Genomic DNA, 23637 nt, shown 5'->3' with positions numbered 1-23637 from the left:
AATTTCAGCAGATGGAAGCATGAAGTGCTCCAAAATCTTCCTGATAGCTAGCTGCATTGACCCTGCCCTTGATAAAACACAGTGGAGCAACACCAGCAGCTGACATGGCACCCCAGACCATCACTGACTGTGGGCCTTGACACTGGACTACAGGCATTTTGGCATTTCCTTCTCCCCAGTCTTCCTACTCTGGCACCTTGATTTCCAAATGCATGCAAAATTTGGCTTTCATCCAAAACAAGAACTTTGGACCACTGAGCAACAGTCCAGTGCTGCTTCTCTGTAGCCCAGGTCAGGCGCTCTTCTGCCACTGTTTTTCTGGTTAAAAGCACATCGCCTGTGCACGGTGGCTCTGGATGTTTCTACTCCAGACTCAGTCCACTGCTTCCGCGAGGTCCCCCAAGGTCTGGAATCGGTCCCTTTCCACATCTTTCCTCAGTGTCCGGTCACCTCTTCTCGTTTAAGCGTTTTTTGCCACACTTTTTCCTTCCCACAGACTTCCCACTGAGGTGCCTTGATACAGCACTCTGGAAACAGCCTATTCGTTCAGAAATTTCTGTGTTACCCTTCGCTTAGGGTGTCAATGATGGCCTTCTAGACAGCAGTCAGGTCGGCAGTCTTACCCATGATTGCGGTTTTGATAATGAACCAGGCTGGGAATTTTTTAAAAGCCTCAGGAATCTTTTGCAGGTTTTTTAGAGTTAATTAGTTGATTCAGATGATTAGGTTAATGCTCGTTTAGGAGAACCTTTTCATGATATGCTAAATTTTTGAGATTTTTTCATGAGCTTATGCCAAAATCATCAGTATTAAAACAATAAAAGACCTGAAATATTTGAGTTGGTGTGCAATGAATCTAAAATATATGAAAGTTTAATTTTTATCATTACATTATGGAAAATAATTAACTTTTTCACAATATGCTAATTTTTTTAGAAGGACCTGTAGTATTAAAAACAAAAATTTTATTATTCCAAACTTTTGACCGGTAATGTGTGTCTGTGTGAGTGTGAGTAAATATATAGAAAATTAAAATATATTATATAATCAAAGTAAACAAAGTTGTAAACAAAGCCGATTTCATTACTTCTATTATAAGTCATTCAAAGTTAAATCTCATGGCCCTGACAGAGACCTGGATCAAACCAGAGGACACTGCTACACCTGCAGCCCTCTCCAATAATTTCTCATTTCCCCACTCCCCCCGTTTGACTGGAAGAGGTGGAGGTACTGGTCTGCTCATCTCTAATGATTGGAAATTTAATCCTTTAGCCGTCACAGGTATCAACAGTTCCTTTGAATCTCATTCAGTTACTGTTACCTACCTTCTTAAAATACATTTTGTAGTTGTCTAGCAACCCCCAGGACCACTAGGTAACTTTTTGGATGAATTAGATGGGCTGCTCTCAACCTTTCCTGAGGATGGTACTCCCCTAGTTATGCTTGGAGATTTCAACATCCACCTAGATAAACCTCTATCTGCTGACTTCCACACTCTGCTTGCCTCTTTTGATCTCAACCGAGTGTCAACTACTGCTACTCACAAATCAGGCAACCAACTGGTCCTTATTTACACACGACACTGCTCCACTGATCATGTACTCGTTACTCCACTGCACACCTCAGATCACTTCCTCCTCACTCTTAACCTCAACATGGTTCCTGACACATCATTTACCCCTCCACACATCTCTACTCTCACCCTCCCGGCTATCTGCAATGGTTTCATCTTCGCTTGCTTCCCCTAAACTGTTAGCATCTTTTGATGCTAACAGTGCTACTGATACTTTCTGCTCCACTCTTACATCTTGTTTAGACACTGTTTGCCCCTTGTCTTCCAGGCCAGCCCGTACCACCCCTTCAGCCCCTTGGTTATCTGATGTTCTACGCGAACACCGTTCTAAGCTTAGAGCTGCTGAAAGGGTGTGGCACAAATCCAAAAATACTACTGACCTTAATGTGTATCAGTCACTCCTCTCTTCCTTTTCTGCTAATGTCTCCACTGCTAAAAAGACATACTACCATAACAAAATTAACAATTTGTCTAACTCTCGCATGCTTTTTAAAAGATTTTCCTCACTCCTTTGTCCTCCTCCTCCCCCTCCTGCTTCATCTCTAATAGCTGACGACTTTGCCACTTTTTTCATTAATAAAATTAAAAAAACATCAGTGCACTATTTTCCACACCACAATCCATCAAGCACATCTCACAAACAAACATACACTCATTCACATCCTTCTCTTCACTCTCTGAGGCAGAAGTCTCCAAAATCCTTTCTAATCATCCTACTACTTGTCCACTTGATCCTATTCCATCTCATCTCCTTCAAGTCATTTCTCCTGCAGTTGTGTACCTGTACTCACTCACAACATTAACACATCCCTTCATACAGGTTTTTTCCCCTCATCATTTAGACAGGCTCGTATAACTCCACTCCTTAAAAAACCCACCCTCAACCCAACTCTTTTAGAGAACTACAGACCAGTTTCCCTTCTTCCTTTCATTGCAAAAACACTTGAACGAGCTGTATTCAACCTAGTCTCTACCTTTCTCACACAGAACAACCTCCTTGACAGCAACCAATCTGGCTTCAGAAGTGGACATTCAACTGAGACTGCCTTGCTCTCAGTTGTTGAAGCCCTAAGACTGGCAAGAGCGGAATCCAAATCTTCAATACTTATCTTGCTTGATCTATCTGCTGCTTTTGACACGGTTAATCACCAGATCCTCCTGTCAACCCTACTGACAAAGGGCATCTCAGGAACCGCACTCCAGTGGTTTGAGTCTTACCTATCAGATAGGTCCTTCAAAGTATCTTGGAGAGGTGAGGTGTCCAAGTCGCAACATCTAACTACTGGGGTACCTCAGGGCTCAGTTCTTGGACCACTTCTCTTCTCTGTCTATATGGCATCATTAGGTTCTGTCATTCAGAAACATGGCTTTTCATACCATTGCTATGCTGATGACACTCAACTCTACCTCCCATTCCATCCTGATGATCCATCGGTAGCTGCTCGCATCTCAGCTTGTCTAACAGACATTTCTTGCTGGATGAAGGACCATCACCTTCAACTTGTGGTTCCAGCAAACCCATCGTTTCATCAGAATTTCACCATCAAGTTGGGCACATCAACCATAACTCCTTCAAAAACAGCCAGAAACCTTGGAGTTATGATTGATGATCAGCTAATTTTCTCAGACCACATTGCTAAAACTGTCTGGTCCTGCAGATTTGCTTTATTCAACATTAAGAAGATCAGGCCCTTTCTTTCCGAACATGCTGCACAACTCCTTGTTCAAGCTCTTGTTCTGTCCAGGCTGGACTATTGCAACGCTCTCTTGGCAGGTCTTCCAGCCAGTTCTATCAAGCCTTTACAATTAATCCAGAACGCGGCAGCAAGATTAATTTTTAATGAGCCGAAAAGAATACACGTCACACCTCTGTTTATCAGTTTGCACTGGCTTCCAATAGCTGCTCGCATAAAATTCAAGGCATTGATGTTTGCATACAAAACCAGCACTGGCTCTGCACCCCTTTACCTAAATTCATTACTTCAGACTTATGTGCCCTCTAGAAGATTCTGCAAGTGAACATCGCTTGATTGTGCCATCCCAAAGAAGCACAAAGTCACTTTTACGGACTTTTAAATTAAATGTTCCCTCCTGGTGGAATGACCTGCCCAACTCAATCCGAGCAGCTGAGTCCTTAGCCATCTTTAAGAATCGGCTTAAAACACATCTCTTCCATCTTTTATTTGACCCTCTAACTTTTGCACTCACTATTCTAATTCTTTTTAAAAAAAAAAAAAAAAAAAAAATCTAACTACCTTTTTAATCTTTTTGTAGTCTATCTATTTTCTTTTCATTTATTATACAATTATAAAAAAAAGACCTTGAACACTAGCTTGCTCTATTTTTTTTCTATTCTATCTGTTTTTCTTTTTCTTTATTATATTATTAAAAAGCCCTTGCTACGTATACTGCATTTAGGCTAACTGAGACTTGTTATAGCACTTATATATCATTGCTCTTTTGTTGTTTTTGATTGCTTCCATTGTCCTCATTTGTAAGTCGCTTTGGATAAAAGCGTCTGCTAAATGACTAAATGTAAATGTAAATATAATCAAGTTAAAACAGATTTTTTTTTTTTTATGTACATCATAAATTATGGGCAGTGCAAACAATCATATATTATCATGTTCAAAATTTCAAATACGTAAATTTAAAGGAGATTTTCTCTAAATTAAACTTTTTCTATTTTTGCAAGAATTTTTTAAAAGTTTTTAATGTTTTAAATGTTTTAATATTTTTTTCTGTCTGTTTGTATTATCTTTTTTAAAAATGAATGCATAATATAGGCACTTTTATATTAGCCTACATAATTTTTCCAAATTGTATGTTTTTGCATCACAGTAATTAGAATTTGGGGAGTAAAGTACTAAATTAGGATGAAATGAATGTCATAATGCAAACAATCTTCATTATCCTTAACAAAATCTGCAAAATTGCTCATTCCGTTGGTTTGATTCTCGGGTGAAGTTTGGATGTGGAGGTTTAATTCTACAAAACTGAGTCATGGGATTTTTTCATCCTCCTCTTTCTAAATGATGCAGCACATTTAATTTCAGTGCTTTTCCTGTGGTTTTTAATCATCTACATATCATCATAGGTGCATCTAATTCTGTACATAGACATCATGTCCTTTCACAAGAAACTTAAAATTAGACGAATCTCTCAGCAGAAACTCACAGGTATGTTTAACTTCCTCTTTCTGATTTTATAGAGATTACTGGGCTGAATTTCTATTTGTGTATTAGATTCCAATAACTGGAATTACTGCATTTAAGGCCAGACACCCGGCTCAAAAGGATAAAAACTTTTGAAATGTTATGTTTACATGTGAAAATGATGCATTATTATTTTTTCACTAGTCTGAAATATAATGAAATAGCTCCAAATCTCAAAATTATGTTTCCCTGTAGTGTGTTGCCTTAAGAGATTAATTGCAATTATTTTATTTCCAAAAAGACAAAAATGGAATTTTTACTGTGTGCATAGAGCTATATTTAAATGTTAGATAGAAAAATGCACCAAACAGCTTCCATGACATTTAATAAGCTGAAAATACACTGATATTTTCAGCTTTTGCACCACATTTAAGTCCTTGGTTTCTTGTTAGAAAACGTGTGTGCAGTTTGATCAAATAACAGATAAAAGATGAGATGATTCTTTGCTTTTCTCAGTAACACTTGACCAAATAGAACAGAAAAAAAGAAAGATATTTTTGAAGTGTTCGGCTGTGAAAAAAGAAGGGCAGCAGTTGAGCTCTCAGATCCTGTTTTTAAAATCTGTCACCCTCCAGAACAGTTGCTAATATGAACTTAGTTATTGCTCTACAGACTGATGGAGAATATTGTGGTAAACCACTTTCATATTCCTCTCACACTTTTGGTTCCTCTTGAGATGTTTTGTTTGCCTGTGCTAAACCGCATGTGCGAAAACACACAACCTCATCTAACACAGTGTGATACTCAAACTCTTCTCAGGGAGTTATTTAAAAAATGCACTGGCCATTAAAAAGTAGCCAATTTTTGAATTACACTGTCCCACTTACATTACATTAGAAATTTACAAATGTGCTCCACGACTGCTGAAGCTTTTTTTAGATCAACGTTTTTTTTGCAATGACCTTTACACAGCTAAATCAGACATTTAGCAAAGGAATTCAATGTCCAAATATGTCTGAGGCGGCTTCATAATAATACTTTTGTCCTTTCATCTCTGACTGATCAGAGTGTCATCGGCATCAGCAGCTCTTGGATTTTAAGGCCTGCAATCAACGAGGCCTTTCAATGAGGATTATTAATTTTTGAAATATATAAAGAGAATGCTTTAAAAAGCTGCACATGCTCATGGTTAATATTTAGTTGATCTTAAATTCGGAATAGATTTTCATTATTATAATTATTATAAACATAAACGTAAACTTATTTTATTTCAGCTAGTTGCCAAAGCAACATTTCTCATTTTAATTTATTTTAATAATTGCTAAAACTGAAAATTAATAAAAAAGTAGATTTAAATATACATATACATATACATACATATACATACATATATATTTTTTAATGGATTTTTTTTGTTGTTGGTTTCTGTTAAATACGGTTTGTATTTTGTGTAATGGATTTTTTTTGTTGTTGGTTTCTGTTAAATACCTAATTTCTGTTCAAATTTGTTTATTTGCTAGCTGTAGGAACTTTTATTTCAGCTAGCTGCTTAGGTAAAATTTTGCATTTTTGTTTAGTTTAACTTGATGTACTAAAATAACTTAAACGGAAATAAAAAAATATATTGACATATATAGACATATTTTAAAAAATAACTCCTAAAAACGACAAAAAGCATAAGAACTCATTTCAAATAAAATGAATACAAATTTAATTTAAAATGAAAATGAAAATGAAGCCCTGAACGCGGTTTTCATAGACTGAAACTCTTTCTCAAGAGTTTTCTTCCCTTTTCTTCAGCAGCTTCGGCTGACGCATGTAAACACACACACACACACAGATTAGATCGTCCTCTTATCGGTGCGCTCTGGTCCTCCCACACAGCCTCTGCTATTATTAGTATTAGTGGCTACTATTACAAAAGCATGCACAATTACCCATGAACTTGTTAAATGTTGCAAATGTATCTTACGATCCATATTCACAACCAAACGTCTGTCAACTTGTGTCTGTGAAATTCAGAAAAAAAGAAACGCGTTTGTGAATACATATGTTTTCTTTTCTTTTGCATTAGTGTATCAGAACTTGCACGTGCAACGAGGAAGAAGTGCATTTGTGGATCAAGTAGCACGCGTGCATTCATTAACATCTCTTCTGAGTCAATTCTACTTGATTCGCTCTTTTTTTCCGCCCTTTTAGCATTGTGCAATCCACACACAAACAGCTCGTGAGAATCAGAAAATCAGCAGCTGGTCATTGGTCGCTGATTTTCTTGTGGATAGTAAGATACATTTGCAACATTTATCAAGTTCATGGATAATTGTGCATGCATTTGTTAGTAAATCTGAGACTTATTTCATCCCATATATGTGTGTATATATATATATATATATATATATAGTCTATGCTCTCAACATGCATCGACTTAAAGGAAAAACTGTTTGTGGTGAGAATAAACCCACTGCTGACTAACAGACCTCTACTCAAGAAAACATCCGTCATGATTTGAATGTCTTCTACCCAAATCTGAGCCCACAAGGTCGGACATGAAATCATAATTACTCCACTGGAAAAAATTACCATGAAAAGTTAAATTAGGATCTTTTATGAATATTCTTCATATAAAACCACTGAAAAAAAAAAAAAAAAAAAATGAGGATCAAAATGAGCTGCATTGTTAATCAAATATACAGGAAAAGCAGACTAACAAACTTCTGTTCATATATCAGTTAATACATAAAAAAAGGAAAATCCAAGTCCTCATTAGATATATTGACCTTTAATTTATAAATCCTAAGTGTCTCTCTCTGATTAAGCTCAGGTTCTCTATTCCCTTTCCTAATAGTAATGTTCACGCGATCAATGCCTTGTGTTTAAGGATAATATTATGCATTAATTATGCAAAAATACTATTCTTCATTCAAGTCTTTTAAACTGGTACTAGTACCTAAAGAAAAAGCACTAGTAAGTAATAATACCTAATCGAGTAGATAGTGTCTAAAAATAGATTCTAGCAGCATGGAAATAAATACTAGCGTTTTATAGACTAAATGTGAAAACAGCTTGCCATACAAATTTGCGTCCCTGATTTAACAGCTTTGTTTAACAGTATTTTAACTGTTAACAGATTGACCACTCGCTGAGTTTAACTTCCTCACCGCCTGCTCTCTTCTAGCATACTTATTACTCAATCATCTATAAAGACACTCAAGTATCTTCGGTCGAGACGTCACATGACCATCACAAACACACACTGAATCACTCACTGACCTTTTATTGCAAAACAGTGAACATTTCGATAGTTTAAGGTACAAAACATGTCTTCTAAATAATCAAACATTTACTGAAGTGCAGTTTTACCGTTTTGAAAAAAATAAAAAGGCAAAAAATAAAAATAAAAAGAGGGCAAAACCCTCTTAAAGTAGGTCTATCTACACTTCCCTGAATTACGTCTGTCTACCAAAACTGAAAAAAAAAAGACCAGATCTGAGAGCTTTACAGATGACGGATGTGTTATATTTCCAGGTTCTCAGTCTGAATGGAAAAACACGTGCTTGCAGGCACTGGAGTAGAAAGTCTTGGTCCGAGTAGCCATCCGTTATTCATTGTGAAACCTGAGATGTGGAAATGTCTCTTCTGTCAGTGATCTTCAGTCAGACCCCGACTCCTCCTCTGAGCTGGCGGGTGTGGACGCAGCTTCCTCCTCGTCTTCGGAAGCCTGTGACGGATACAGCAGGTTAAATGATGCACATGTAACTGTACTGAAGCAGAGAGCACACGCGTCAGTCGCACACCTTGTGTTTGCTTCCTCTGTCGTGCTCAGATTCAGACGAGCTCTCCTCGCTGGAGATGAACTCTTTACTCTTAAAGCTCTCGTTTACAATTTCCTTCTTTTTCTCCTTTTCTCCTCTACTCTTCTTCTTGGCCTCCACCTTTCCTCCTTTCTTTTTCTTTTCTCTGAAAGCACAAGCAATGACCGTCAACACAAAGCTGCAGGTAACAACCACTGTAACGTACTCTATTGTTCAAAAGTTTGAGGTCAGTGGTTAAAAAATGTATTTCGCAGCATTAAATTGACAGTAACGACGTTTATAATGTTACAAAAGATTTCTATTTCAAATAAATGCTGTTCTTTTGAACTTTCTGTTCATCAAAGAACCCTGAAAAATAAAATGCATCACTTTCCACAAAAATATTGGGCAACACAACTGTTTTCAACAGTGATAATAATCAGAAATGTTTCTGCAAATCATCATATTAGAATGATTTCTAAAGATCACGTGATTCTGAAGACTGGAGTAATGATGCTGAAAATACAGCTGCGCATCACAGAAATAAATTACACTTTAAAATATATTCATATATGAAACAGCTATTTTAGATTTTAATAATATTTCACAATTTTTACTTTATTTTTTGTTCAAATAACCTCAACCTTTGTGACAAAACATATATATAATAATAAATAAATAAATAAATAAATAATATACAATACAGACCAAAAGTTTGGAAACATTACTATTTTTAATGTTTTTGAAAGAAGTTTCTTCTGCTCATCAAGCCTGCATTTATTTGATCAAAAATACAGAAAAAACAGTAATATTGTGAAATATTATTACAACTTAAAATAATAGTTTTCTGTTTGAATATACTTTAAAAAAAATAATTTATTCCTGTGAAGCAAAGCTGAATTTTCAGCATCATTACTCCAGCCTTCAGTGTCACATGTAACATCCAGTCTATCACATGATCATTTAGAAATCATTCTAATATTCTGATTTATTATGAGTGTTGGAAACAGTTCTGCTGTCTAATATATTTGATGAATAAAAGGTTAAAAAGAACTGCATTTATTCAAAATAAAAAAACAAATTCTAATAATATTTATTCTAATAATATATTTTCTTTACTATCACTTTTTATCAATTTAACACATCCTTGCTGAATAAAAGTATTGATTTTATTTTTCAAAAAAATTACTGACCAGTAGTGTATATTATTACAAAATATTTATATTTTAAAAACATAGCTTCTTTTTTTTTTTTTACTTTTTTTATTACTTTTTATTCATCAAAGTCTCCTAAAAAAGTATCGCATGTTCTGAAAAAATATTAAGCAGCAGAACTGTTTCCAACTTTGATAATGAATCATCATATTAGAATGATTTCTAAAGGATCATGTGATAATGATCCTAAAAATTCAGCTTTGCATCAAAGAAATAATTGATAATTTAAAGTATAATACATTTAAAAACAATTATTTTAAATTGTAATAATATTTCACAATATTACTGTTTTTTTCTGTATTTTTTTTATAATGAATGATGGTTTTATGATGATTTGTAAATTATTTTGTGATCATTTTGAATAGTAATGTTTCCAAACTTTTGACCTGTACTGTATGTATATATATATATATATACACACACACACACACACACACACACATACATATATAAAAAAAAAAACTCACCGACCCCAAACAATATTGAATGATTAATCTGTGGTGATTATTTATTTTATGTAATGCTTGCTTTTAAGCAATGTGCAAATGTAACTTTTATATAAAAGTACACAGTGTACAAAAATGCTTTAAAATATAAAGCGATTCTAATAAAATGAGTGTGTGTTTAGATCCGTTTGCTCACTTAGTAACAGACGCTGCTGCTCCTCCTCCACTCTCTCTGTACTCTTTCATGGCTTTCTCATATTGTTTCTTGGCCTCCTCTGCTTTTCTGTCCCATTCCTGAAACACAGGAGAGACACTGAGCTGAACGCACTGCTGAATCAAATAAACCGGTCCGCTGACTCTGGAGTTCACACTTCAGTCATCTGTCTGTGGCACAATCAAACCAACCACAGGCTAATAATTCAGGTAGTGGCTTATAAATGTCTTCAGTGTTACTGATGTAAAGTGACTTAAATAAATAAATATAAATATATGTGTGAAGCCTGCAGATGCAAAAATAATTCAGGTAGTGGCTTATAAATGTCTTCAGTGTTACTGATGTAAAAAAGGTTATTAGTCAGTCACTGAAATGCCTTATTTTTTGTTTTTTCAAAAATGCCCAGTTATTTTCATAGGAGCCTGATAAAGATGCGCATTTAAAAGAAAAAAAAAGAAATCTCAGATGGACGTTAACCCTTGTGCAATTGTTCAAATTCACTGCCCTTTCGTTATAAAAAACATAACGATGAAAAAACATCCACTCAATTAAACTGCTGTAAAAATGTATCAGATCAGTTTTTTTTTTTAATTTTTTTTGCATAAATCTATTAATCAACCTCAGTCCTGATCAAAAACGACCAAATGTTTTTAAAAAATCCAAGATTTTAACTCTTTTATTGCCAAGTTCATAAATGATGTCACTTGTTTGGGAAAAAAAAACACAAAATGACATTTTCAATATAAAAAGTGATTGTGGACTGGAATTATTGTTTTTTTTTTTACCTTTTATCACAGTCTTGGGCATGTCAAAGATTAGTAACAACTTTGGCTTTGCATTTTTAGTTTTTGTGCAGCATTAGATATTTAATTTTTTTCTCCCTCATTTTGTTGTTCGTGGCTGTTTTTGCCTCTGACTTCCATTATAACGACATTTTTTGATTGCAAAGCCATGACACCATATAATCAGGCATTCTTGATTGTTTGTAGTTTTCCCTGTTGGGAAGAGGTAAAATTTGTTATTTTTACAGTTGATCACTAGGTGGGACCATTACCCCTTTAGATAGGCCTGTGCAAAAAAAAGCTTAGTTTCTGACTTGTATATGAAGCTATATGGAGTATAACAACAAATTATATTGTGTGGTGTGTGTGTATGTGAGAGAGAGAGAGAGAGGGAGAGAGAGAGAGAGAGAGAGAGTGTTTGTGTGTGTGTGAGAGAGACCTTTGCGCTCTTACCTTGATGTATTTGAGAATATCAAAATGTACACCTCTCTCTCTCAGAACTACATGGAGTAAACAAAAGTGTAATTATGCACCTGCTGCCTTTTAATGGTGGTGATAAGTATAGACTAACCAAAAGCAAAGTACGTGGATTAAAACACTTGCATGCCATCCTGCTGGTCATTTGGATGGTGAGAAAGAGCAGCAAGCAAACAAGAGAGGGAAGGGCTTGACCTTGTACCAAAGTTTTAGAAAATGATTATGCGCATGCCAGCGAGCTGCAGCTTATTTGAAGTTGGTATTGCATTTTGGTTCATAAAAACTTATGTTCATAAATCTGATGCAAAGTGATTTTTTTTACAGGATTTTAAGGTTTTTAAACTGGCTTTACCATTTAGAAAAGACAAGCATTTCACACATAGGCCATCCGTACTTTTCACCATCAAAAGTACACGAAGGTGCATAAACACACTTCTTTTTTTATGTTTACTCCATGTAGTTCTGAGAGCTGAGGTGCCATATTTGGATACATCAAGGTAAGTGCACAAAGGTCTCTCTCACACTCTCTCTTTCTCTCTCTCTCTCTCTCACACACACACTATAATTTGTTGTTATACTCCATATACAAGCCAGAAAGGTTTTTGCACAGGCCTATCTAAAGGGTTAATGGGGTCCACCAGTGATCAACTGTAAAAATAAAAAATAACAAAATTTTACCTCTTCCCAACTCGGAAAACCACCAACAATCACTGATTTATATGTGTGCATGGCTTTGCATCAAAAAATGTCGTTATAAGGGACAGTCAATGATCACAAAAACAGCCACACGAACAAGAAATGAGGGAGAAGCATCTAATGCTGCACACAAAAACTAACAGTGCATCAAAGCCAGTCTTGTACTAATCTTGTATATGAGAAGATAAATAGTGATCTCTTTTTTATTCCTGAACTCTTTCAGTGTTTTCACTGTTATACAGTAGGAGGCGCTATTACACATCTTCAAACATTAAACAGCACATAAATCAAAAGCACCTAATGTTAATATGTGTGAAGCCTGCAGATGCAAAATGAAATGTTGACAGGGGTGTTTATAAAAAGAATGCATGAAGCTAGAAGGAAACGGTTTGTTTTGTTTAAAAGCAGAGGCTCTGTTCTTTCTTTTGCATGTTCAGATATCACTAAAACTAAATATTCTGGTGGCCATGAAATGTTTGTGAAACCGATCCAAATGCTGGTGGGGCGAGTGTTAACAGAGGCTGTGACGACTCTCTGGTTCCTGATCTTAAGTCACCTCTTTGCGGTCTTTGCTCAGCTGTTTCCACATCTCTCCAGCCTTTTTGGAGATTTCAGTGACTGATATCCCAGGATTAAATCGGTTTGCCGTTTTCAGCCACAGCATGAATCGGCCTCTTCGGGGCCCTCTTCAATCACTTCACCTGGCCGCAGAGAGAGGAGGAGAGGGTTAATAAAGTTGTGTCTGTTTCTGCTTTCATCATGCAGGCTGTCATTCATGAGATATTGATATACCTCTTTGCGTGGCTTCCTCTCTTTCTTCTCCTTCACCACTTTCTTGGGCTTCTTTTCAGGTTTTTTCTTCTTGCCTTCATCCTCGCTGTCTGCGTCGTCCGCCTCGCTGTCGCTCACTGAAGCATTGCTGTCATACCTGCAGACACATGATCACACTATCAGAGAGAAGCACATCTAAAAATCAAGAGAAAGAAAGGTTTCAGTCACGTACTCTTCTGGGACGTCGTCATCCTCTTCTCCAGGGTTGAAAGACTCGTCTACAGGAAGATAACGGATATTAACTACAGAAAACTTCCAGCTGAGACTTCACTTTAAAGCATTAGACGATCAAGATAAACTTCAGATTAAATCATTCATCCTTTTATCATTTATAGACAAAATACAGCACATTTCTTTGTGAAATTGAAATAAAATTTCAAAACAAATCCCAAAATCAAATATGTAAATAATCTCTTTATAGAAATAAACTAAGGCTTTGTTTGTGCTCTTTGCATTTAAAATTAGAGGCAACCGCTGCATTTTAATCACAATCCCAACAAAGAAGATATAAAAAAAAAAAACCTGACAAACAAGAGTTACATCATTTAGACTTTCCACAGCAAAATAATGCTATCATAAGAAATATAATCAAACAAATAATCCTCTGTATATATTTGTTTGAATTTAGTAGAATAACTGCAAACCAAAATATGCTTTCAAGATGTTACACCTGCTGAAGAATAGTTTAATTCAGACTAAATCTGCACCCTTTTTACATATTCATTTTCATTTTATACATTTTAATTGTAATGTTTACTTGTATTGTTAGAATGCTGTAAACCATATTTTGATCCTATTTTCACTAAAAAAAATTTTTTTTTTAAATGCTCATATAATATTTTATTTAACATGCATGAAACTATGTCTCAGAACTCAAAACTTTCTCTTTGCTTCAAAAACAGCTTTTACTGAAACCGAGCTCAGACAACAACTTGTTTTGGAATTTGTCACATTATGACATCACAGTGTGCTGAAACCCCGCCTCTGCAGAAGATCATCAACGCCTACTTCTACATCACTGCCTCTTTAGCTCCGCCCACCGATTCACGCATACAATGCATGCAACAGTAATGTCGCAACACGTAAGTGTGAATAAACGTGTTTTTACAACTACTGCATTGTCCGTTCCAGATCGCTGGATATATACGGACTATTTATACATTCTGTTATTTTCAGAATAATTATAATTTTAATCACAGCAGTGGACTTTTACTTGAATGCGCCTCGTCTATAAAAACAGACTGTTCTGCAGTGAGGCTCAAAAATCTTATTTTTCCAACTAAAAAAAGTGGAAGGTGCTCTATATGTTTAGTGTGCGCTGTGTGTTTTAGTGGAGGCTTGTCAGTACCGCTATCTCCCTCCGATTCGTCGCTGCCGTCTCCCTCCTCTCTGATCTTGCCCTCTTCTTTCATTCTCTCCAGGTAAGCGTCATGCTGGTCTTCATCAGAGTCGCTGTAGCCGTCTGCTCCTTTCATGCCCTAGCAAACACACAAGCAGCTCGTTAAATAATGTCAATGTAACGCATGTGCATTTGAGTGTGATGGAGGAAAATAAAAAATCTGTTCAATATAACGCACACACAACATCTGCAACAAAGCATGATCACTAACAGTCATGTCAGAACAGGTAACGGAAAACAAAACGGATATTGTGTGATGTGTCTTTATATTAACGTTATTAACGTGATAACTGAATCCTGCACTCACTCAGGAGCAGAAGAAAGCTGAATTGGTTCTAATGGTGTGCATACACTGCTGTTCAAAAGATTGGGTCAGTAAGATTTTCTGAAAAAAGTATTTTCTGCTCACCAAGGATGCATTTATTTGATCAAAAATACAGTAAAAATTGTGAAATATTATTGCAATTTAAATTAGCTGTATTCTATGAGAATATATAGTAAAATATAATTTATTCCTGTGATGCGCAGCTGAATTTATCATCATTACTCCAGTCTTACTCCATTCTAATATGCTGATTTTAATGCTCAAGAAACATTTCTGATTATTATCAGTGTTGAAAACAGTTGTAATTTTTAATATTTCTGTGGAAACCATGACTTTTTCAGGATCTCTGATTAAAAAAAAAATAAAAATAAAATTGCATTTATTTGAAAAATATATTTTTTGTAAAAAGTTTTTTTTTACTGTCACTTTTGATCAATTTAATGCATTCTTGTGGAATAAAAAAAATATATATATTTTTGTGGGGTACCTTGAATTTTTGAACAGTAGTCTAACAAAAAATAAATAAATAAATGAAAAAAAAAAAATTACTTCCATTTACTGAAAAAAAAACTGTGTAGAAAAGAGGCTGAATGATTTCAGCTCGATTATTATAGTAAGGATTGACTTGAATTGGTTTTAAAAAGGTTTGACTTTTCCCCACACCAGCAAATACATCAATACAGATATATGATTTTAAACCATAATAAATTATAATAATGCATTTGGATTATTTTTCCCAGCCCTACTGAGCATATTACTTGTGTGCATTCTGGCTCAAACCAAAATAAAGGTTCTGAAAAGGACAGAAATTACCTCTTTAATTCCTCTGTTCTTGATGTTCAGCTTCTTGGCATTGACAAAGTCAAAGAGTTTTCCGTATTCTTCCCTACACGAGACAGAAGAGAGGCGGTCTCCATTATCTTCTGCTCATGATTGACAGATGCTGACTGTGAACGGTGGGGTTTACCTCTCGATGTTGCTGAAGGTGTACTGGTTGTTCTGCTTGGTCTCGATCTCGAAGTCGAAGGAGCGTGTGGTGGTGGTTCCTCTGGCGAAGTTGACGCAGGAGATCTCCTCGAAGCGCAGGTGAACCGGCGGCTTGTGCACGTAGATGAAGCCTCGCTCCAGAGGATACAGCAGCCCTGAGCTCGCCTTGTACGCACACGTTATACACTGAGACCCCGAGTGACTACACACACACACACACACACACACACACACACACACACAGACCAACATCAGGAGAAACTTCAAAACCAGCTCAACTTGATTATAAAGATCAGAACTAGGGGTGGGAATTAAGAGCAATTTATAACCACAATATTTGTTATAAATAGGGGTATGCAATATTTACATAACCAAAAAAAAAAAAAAAAAAAAAAAAAAAAAAAAGTTATTTTAAACGAGTTACATTTTGGACACAATATTCTCTTTTTTTCTGTTTCGCCAATGAAAATATTTCCAATCAAAGCCGGAGTGGAACATTTGTGCATCTCAGAGCAACACTGCAGTGATTCGTTCCTGGATCTTTTTTTGAACAAATCATTTGATTCAATGATCCATTTGTAAAGACAGCCACTCGCTTCATTTAAAATGAATCATCTGCTTTGAACGAACCATTTGATATAATGATTCAATGATCCATTTGTAAAGACGGCCACTTGCTTTGTTTCTGAATGAATCATCTGCTACTAAAAATTTGATTCAATGATTCAATAATCCATTCATAAAGATGGCCACTTGCTTTGTTTTTAAATGAATCATCTGCTTTGAATGAACCATTTGATTTAATGATTCAATGATCCATTCATAAAGACGGCCACTTGCTTTGTTTTTAAATGAATCATCTGCTTTGAACAAACCATTTGATTCAATGAACGAACCATTTGATTTAATGATTCAATGATCCATTCGTAAAGACAGCCACTTGCTTTGTTTTTAAATGAATCATCTGCTTTGAATGAACCATTTGATTCAATGAACGAACCATTTGATTTAATGATTCAATGATCCATTCATAAAGACGGCCACTTGCTTTGTTTCTGAATGAATCATCTGCTACTAAAAATTTGATTAAATGATTCAATAATCCATTTGTAAAGACGGCCACTCGCTTTGTTTCTAAATGAATCATCTGCTTTGAACGAACCATTTGATTTAATGATTCAATAATCCATTTGTAAAGACGGCCACTCGCTTTGTTTCTAAATGAATCATCTGCTTTGAACGAATCATTTGATTCAATTATCCATTCATAAAGCAAGCCACTTGCTTCATTTCTAAATGATTCATCTACTTTGAACGAATCATTTAAATAAAATGATTCCAATGAATCACTCATTAAGACCAGGACTTGCTGCCACCTGCTGGCGGTTTGTGTCATTTATTTTCCATAAACTAGCCAAAAACACACTTTGCAAAATATGATTTAATTATCAAATATAAAAAAAATAATAATAATTAGTTATTTTTTCCAATATCGCACACCAGATGTATAAAACCGTTATTATTTTTTTTTTTTTTTTTTTTTATAAAAAAAATCATTGAGGATGGACCTTTCTGAATGAGTTATTCCTCATTTTCTCTTTAAATGCAATAATGCATAAAATATTGAGTTTAATATCTATGAAGAGGGCATCTGTGTGTGTGCTTTACCCCTGGAAGTTTCCGGGCACCGTGATCTTCCTGTTGACCAGAGCCTTCATGACCCTGCTGACGATCTCGTAGAGCGACCCGGACATGTTCTTACTGAGCTTGCCTTCATAACGCTTCTCCACCTCGTCCCTAGAGAGGACAGAGACAGATCCAGTCAGCAAAGCTAGCGGCGCTGAACCTCGGACAGACAGAGGAAGCCCAGCGTACTCACTCGCTCATGTTCAGAGCAAGACTGAGCTCTTCATCTTTGGAGAAGAGGAGGATGAGGAAATGATAACGCGTCTGACCCTGTTTAATGGGTGGATCCAGACTGATCTGGAAAACAGAAGCATCAAGACTGGGTCAAGAGTCAAAGATAAACCATGAAGCAGCATCTGTAAAGATTTACAATCCTATGATTCTGCATTTAGCCAGCAGGGGGCAGCAGCACCAATGCGTTATTCAGCACTAGACACACAGTAGGGATGTTTACATGCACTCATTTTTATCAATACAAAAGAATCAAATTCGGTGCATTGGGCTTTTTTCAGATGATTACACAATATTTTTTAAAACACACTAAGCAAAAAAAATAAATAAATAAAAAAAAATAAAACTAAAAGACACTAAGGCAGCAAGTCCCTTAATGAGTGATTCATTGAATCATTCATTCAAACGATTCGTTCAAAACAGGAGTCATTTACAAATGAAGCAAGTGGTTGTCCTTATGAACGATTCATTGAATCACTGACTCGTTCAAAAACAGATTCATTGAGGAATTAAACACCGAAGTGTTGCTTTGAGACAAATATCCTGATCAGAACTATTTTGTTGGCAATATTGTGTCTAAAATGTAACTCACTCAATATCAACTCCTTGTTTGGTTCTGATTGTGACTGCTTGTTAAACTGTTAAATTAAAACTATAAACTGTATAAAATTAATATCACATTAATTAAACGGCACTCTTGCTTGTGTGATTTTACATAACTATATAAATAGAATAAAGAAAAGCCCATACAGGGATATTTTTTGCTTTCAGAACTTGGATATTTTAAATGCATTCTAATAGACTTCATCACACAGTCAATGCTTCTAGATTCTCAAGACGTGTTCTTGTTTGTTTTTTTTGCAAAGCGATCAAGTAATGTCAGATTGCATATCATTAAAACAAGCATTATGATATGACATTTCACTGATTGAAGGAGTTTAAATGGAGGTTTTCAGTCTGATTGAGCCACGGATTATCTGAGTGCGTTAAGTTTAGTTTCTCTTTGCTGGTGTGAATCACACAGAACTCACCACGAAGAACATCTGCCTCTGGTCCTTGTGCGGCAGCAGGAAGAGCCGCAGGACGGTGGTGTAGGGGATCTTATAGTCAAACGTCTTCCCGTGCAGGTGCAGGAAGGTGGGGTAGATACGGATATCATACCTGAAAGAGACAGTTCTGTGTCTTATTTATTTGGCTCCACAGTGTTTGCTGATTTGAAAACGACGCTCACATGCTCTGATAATAACAGCTTTGTAGGATTAGACATTATCTGGATTAGATAGATTGCACAGGACACAAATATTACATTGATATTTAATATTGTTACCAATTTTATTGTTACACTTTTAATAAAAGTGTGGTTATTCTATTGGCTTGTGTTTTTAAATTCAGTATCATTGAAAGTAGTGTTAAATTAAAAAGTCTTACAAAGTCACTTTATATTATTTAAGAAAAATTATTACAAAGCATTTTCGGTGCATCCCTAGCCACAATACAGGCCCTGTGCATCACTCAGGAAATACACTAGAGGGCGCTTAACTACTGTTCATTATATACCTATGCTTCAACAAAAACAAGTTTTTATGAAGTGCAATTGAGTTCTATACAAATGCTTTTTATTTTAGTGTGATTATTATATCTGAAAATAAATAGCATTGAATATAATAGTTTTTGTTGTTGTTGTTGTTAATTTTAACCTCTAATATTAAGTAGGGCTGGGTTTTGATAAATTCGATTGGATTTGTGGTGAACTAGTTCTAACGAATCAACCATTCTGGAGGAAGATGTGTATTGTTGTACAAAGACTCAGCTGACCTTCCTCTCGGCGTGAGGCACTGAAGCTCTTTAAAGATACACACAGCGTCTCCGGTGGCCTGGATGACGTCTGCCTTCGAGAGAACATTCTGAGCGAACGCCTGCAACAGAGAGAGACATGATCATCATCATCATCATCATCATCATCATTTGGATGACGTCTGCCTTCGAGAGAACATTCTGAGCGAACGCCTGCAACAGAGAGACTCTCACTCTCTCTCACACACACACACACACACACTGTGTCTCTCTCCACACACAACACACACTCTGTCTCTCTCGTCACACACACAGTCACACAACACAAATCTGTCACACACACACAAAACACTCTCAATACACTCAATCCACACCACACACAACACACTCATATAAATAAAAATTACTTAAAATAAGGTAATTAAAAAAAATCCACACACACACATCTGACTCTCTTTTTCCACTCACACTCAGACACACAAAAAAATGATGCACTTATGCACACCCACAAACACACACACTCACTCACACACAGGCACTCATACAAACAAACTCACACACTCTCTCTCATACACTCAGACACACTCTGACACACACACACACACACAACACACACACTCTGTCTCTCTCTTCACACACACACACTCTGTCTCTGACTTACACTCTCACACAAACACACACTCTGACACACTCTTACACACACACACACAACACACACTCTCACACACACTCTGACACTCTCACACACACACACACACACACACACACTCTGTCTCTCTCTACACACACACACACTCTGTCTCTCTCTCACACACACACACACGCACACACATTCTCTGTCTCTCTCTCACACACACACACACACACACACTCTGTCTCTCTCTCTCACACACACACACACACTCTGTCTCTCTCTCTCTCTCTCTCACACACACACACATGCACGTCCTGTCTCCCACAAACACACACACACTCTGACACAGGCACTCATAAAACAAACAAACAAAACACACACACTCTGACACACACACTCTCAAACACACACACACACTCTGTCTCTCTCTTCACACACACACACTCTGTCTCTCTCTTACACACACACACTCTGTCTCTCTCTCTACACACACACACACACACACACACACTCTGTCTCTGTCTCTCTCTCTCACACACACTCACACACACACACACACTCTCTCACACACACACACACACTCTGTCTCTCACACACACACACACACACACACACTCTGTCTCTCACACACACTCACACACACACCTCCACAGGGTCCGAGCCGTCGTCTCCGGTGTTGGGCGGCACATAGAAGCGGACCTCCATGAGTGACACCTCAGCGTCGTCGTTCTGATGAAACTCCACCGTCACCTCGTTCTTCCCCGTGGCACACTGGGATACGCTGGCCAGCGGGATCTCGAAGACGGGACTGTCGTTCACATCAAACGACAGCAGAGACCCTGAGCACAGACGACCAGAGAACCATGTCACACTGACACCGGCACAGCCTTCCTGACCAGCTCCTCACTGTTCTACCATTATTAATCAATACACACTTATTCAACAGTCTGGGGTCGGGAGATTCTGTGTTTCTTGTGTTTGAGTCTCTTCTGCTCACCAAAGCTGCATTTATTTGATCAAAAATACAGAAAAAACAGTAATATTGTGAAATATTATTACAACTTAAAATAATAGTTTTCTATTTTGAATATACTTTAAAAAAATAATTTATTCCTGTGATGCAAAGCTGAATTTTTCAGCATCATTACTCCAGCCTTCAGTGTCACATGTAACATCCAGTCTAATCACATGATCATTTAGAAATCATTCTAATATTCTGATTTATTATGAGTGTTTGAAACAGTTCTGCTGTCTAATATATTTGATGATAAAAGGTTAAAAAGAACTGCCATTTATTCAAAAAAAAAAAAAAAAAATTCTAATAATATATTTTCTTTACTATCACTTTTTATCAATTTAACATTTATCCTTGCTGAACAAAAGTATTGATTTTATTTAAAAAAAAAAGAAAAAAAAATTACTGACCCCAAATTACTGACCAGTAGTGTATATTGTTATTACAAAATATTTATATTTTAAAAACATAGCTTCCTTTTTTTTTTTTTTTTTTTTTACTTTTTATTCATCAAAGTATCCTAAAAAAGTATCACATGTTCTGAAAAAATATTTAAGCAGCAGAACTGTTTCCAACTTTGATAATGAATCATCATATTAGAATGATTTCTAAAGGATCATGTGATAATGATCCTAAAAATTCAGCTTTGCATCACAGAAATAAATGATAATTTAAAGTATATATACATTTAAAAACAATTATTTTAAATCGTAATATATATCACAATATTACTGTTTTTTTCTGTATTTTTGATCAAATAATGCAGGCTTGATGAGCAGAAGAAACTTCTCTTTCAAAAACATTAAAAATAGTAATGTTTCCTATCTTTTGACCTGTACTGTATACTTCATCATACTGTGCATTACAAAATTGCCTTGCAGCCTTTAAACCGACTGATTTTAGTATTTATGTCAACAAAACAGCACAGAATATTCATATTGGCTATTTATCAGTCATAATAACTTTAATATCACGCATTGCTGGTAGTGTGTGCACCTGTGAATTTGGCAGTGCCCCAGTTCCAGCCCTTCACACACATGTCCTTCTCCGCCAACTCAACCTTGTAGTTCGCTTTAAAGAACGCTGAGATTTTCTCGAAATCCTGAGAGCAAGAGAAAGAAGAGATAAACAGAATTAATGCCTCACTTCCCCTGACTCTCTCTCTCCTTCGGTCGTGGGTTCATTAATAAAGAGAGTTGGCAGCGGCGCTCGGCCTTCTGGGATAGCAGAGGTGTGTGTAATCCGGCCGGAGGCTGATGCGGAGCACGCTCAATCAGTCTGTTTATTTATCCAGCGCCGCGCAATCGCTTCCACATGTCACTCCAGCAGGTGTGTGCGCTCACCATCACATTAACATCACACAAACGCCTCGCCCTGATCCTCAAAACATGGCTTTTTTCCCTAATGTAAAGACGGAATAATGATGTTACATGTTACAGATTCTTCCAGAGATACGGTACACTGCTTAATAATAAACACCAAACACAATGACATCACACACACACAGCAAATCCATTATTGGAGGCCAGTGATTAAGCCCTGGAGAAAAGCATTCCTGAAACATCTTGATTACACACACACACACACTGCACTTCCTCTGACACTGCAAAAAAAAAAAAACACATTTAAGCAGAAGCAGAAAGGAAGTATCAGATTTAGGGCTGGGCGATCACGTCCAGATCGCAATAAAAAGTCAATTACTCTGAGCTCGATATCACTTTCCACACAGCCACTCGAAATAAAAGTCCGGTTTAACTTGAAGAAATTATAACAGAAATGCATTGCTATTGTGTGTATTAAATTTTCAAAGTGTTAATAATTTATATCTGGGTGCTGAATAATAATTTTTGAGTGTGGGGGTGTTTTAAATAAAGATCATTTAATCATAAAATTACTATTGTTTTGCATTAATAAGTGCAGTTACTAATAACATTTCATGTTCATTTCTTATTTATTGTTTATACACATACAAGCACTAAGCTTGAGTTAAGATGCATACAAAATTTACTTTTATTAATAACAGTAACAGGTGCAAAATCTACTTTTATATACAGAAAATGTACATATTCCACTCTTATTAAGTGTACCATTATTCTTCTAGCACATGGAACTGACCAACTTCAGTGATTTAGTAGCAAATTGAAGAAAAGTTGGTGACTTTTAGGGCTGTGCAAAAAATCGAATACGATTTTCATGCGCATCTCTTCAGTAAAGATGCTCCTGTAATTAGTAGTATATCTCCAGCACGTGCGTTCAGATCAGGGTTGCCAGGTTTCCACAACAAATCCTGCCCAGTTGTTTCTCAAAACTAGTCCAAAACTAACCCAATTGCGTTTCCAGGAGGTTCCCCGATAAAAATTGCATCCCGGGGTTAAAATATAAGGTTT

At 36.2% G+C, this 23637-nt stretch overlaps 1 protein-coding gene across 1 annotated transcript; it reads right to left on the bottom strand.

The window, feature by feature from the left end:
- Nucleotides 1-7982: 7982 nt before the first annotated feature.
- On the bottom strand, nucleotides 7983-22427 carry ssrp1a (structure specific recognition protein 1a; the record flags this gene model as incomplete). Its single annotated transcript, XM_042770561.1, has 15 exons — nucleotides 7983-8446; nucleotides 8523-8685; nucleotides 10376-10473; nucleotides 12905-13034; nucleotides 13112-13276; nucleotides 13352-13397; nucleotides 14528-14657; nucleotides 15717-15789; nucleotides 15871-16092; nucleotides 17559-17687; nucleotides 17770-17873; nucleotides 18839-18968; nucleotides 19623-19723; nucleotides 20881-21074; nucleotides 22247-22427. Coding segments are annotated over 15 exons (1935 nt in total), but the record flags the coding sequence as incomplete, so codon positions are not given.
- Between the last annotated feature and the right edge of the window lie 1210 nt (nucleotides 22428-23637).

The sequence above is a fragment of the Cyprinus carpio genome, chromosome A14 (assembly GCF_018340385.1).
Source record: "Cyprinus carpio isolate SPL01 chromosome A14, ASM1834038v1, whole genome shotgun sequence".
Classification (NCBI taxonomy): Eukaryota; Metazoa; Chordata; class Actinopteri; order Cypriniformes; family Cyprinidae; genus Cyprinus; species Cyprinus carpio.
The sequence above is the reverse complement of the archived record's forward strand: the minus strand, read 5'-3'. Positions and strand labels throughout refer to the sequence as shown.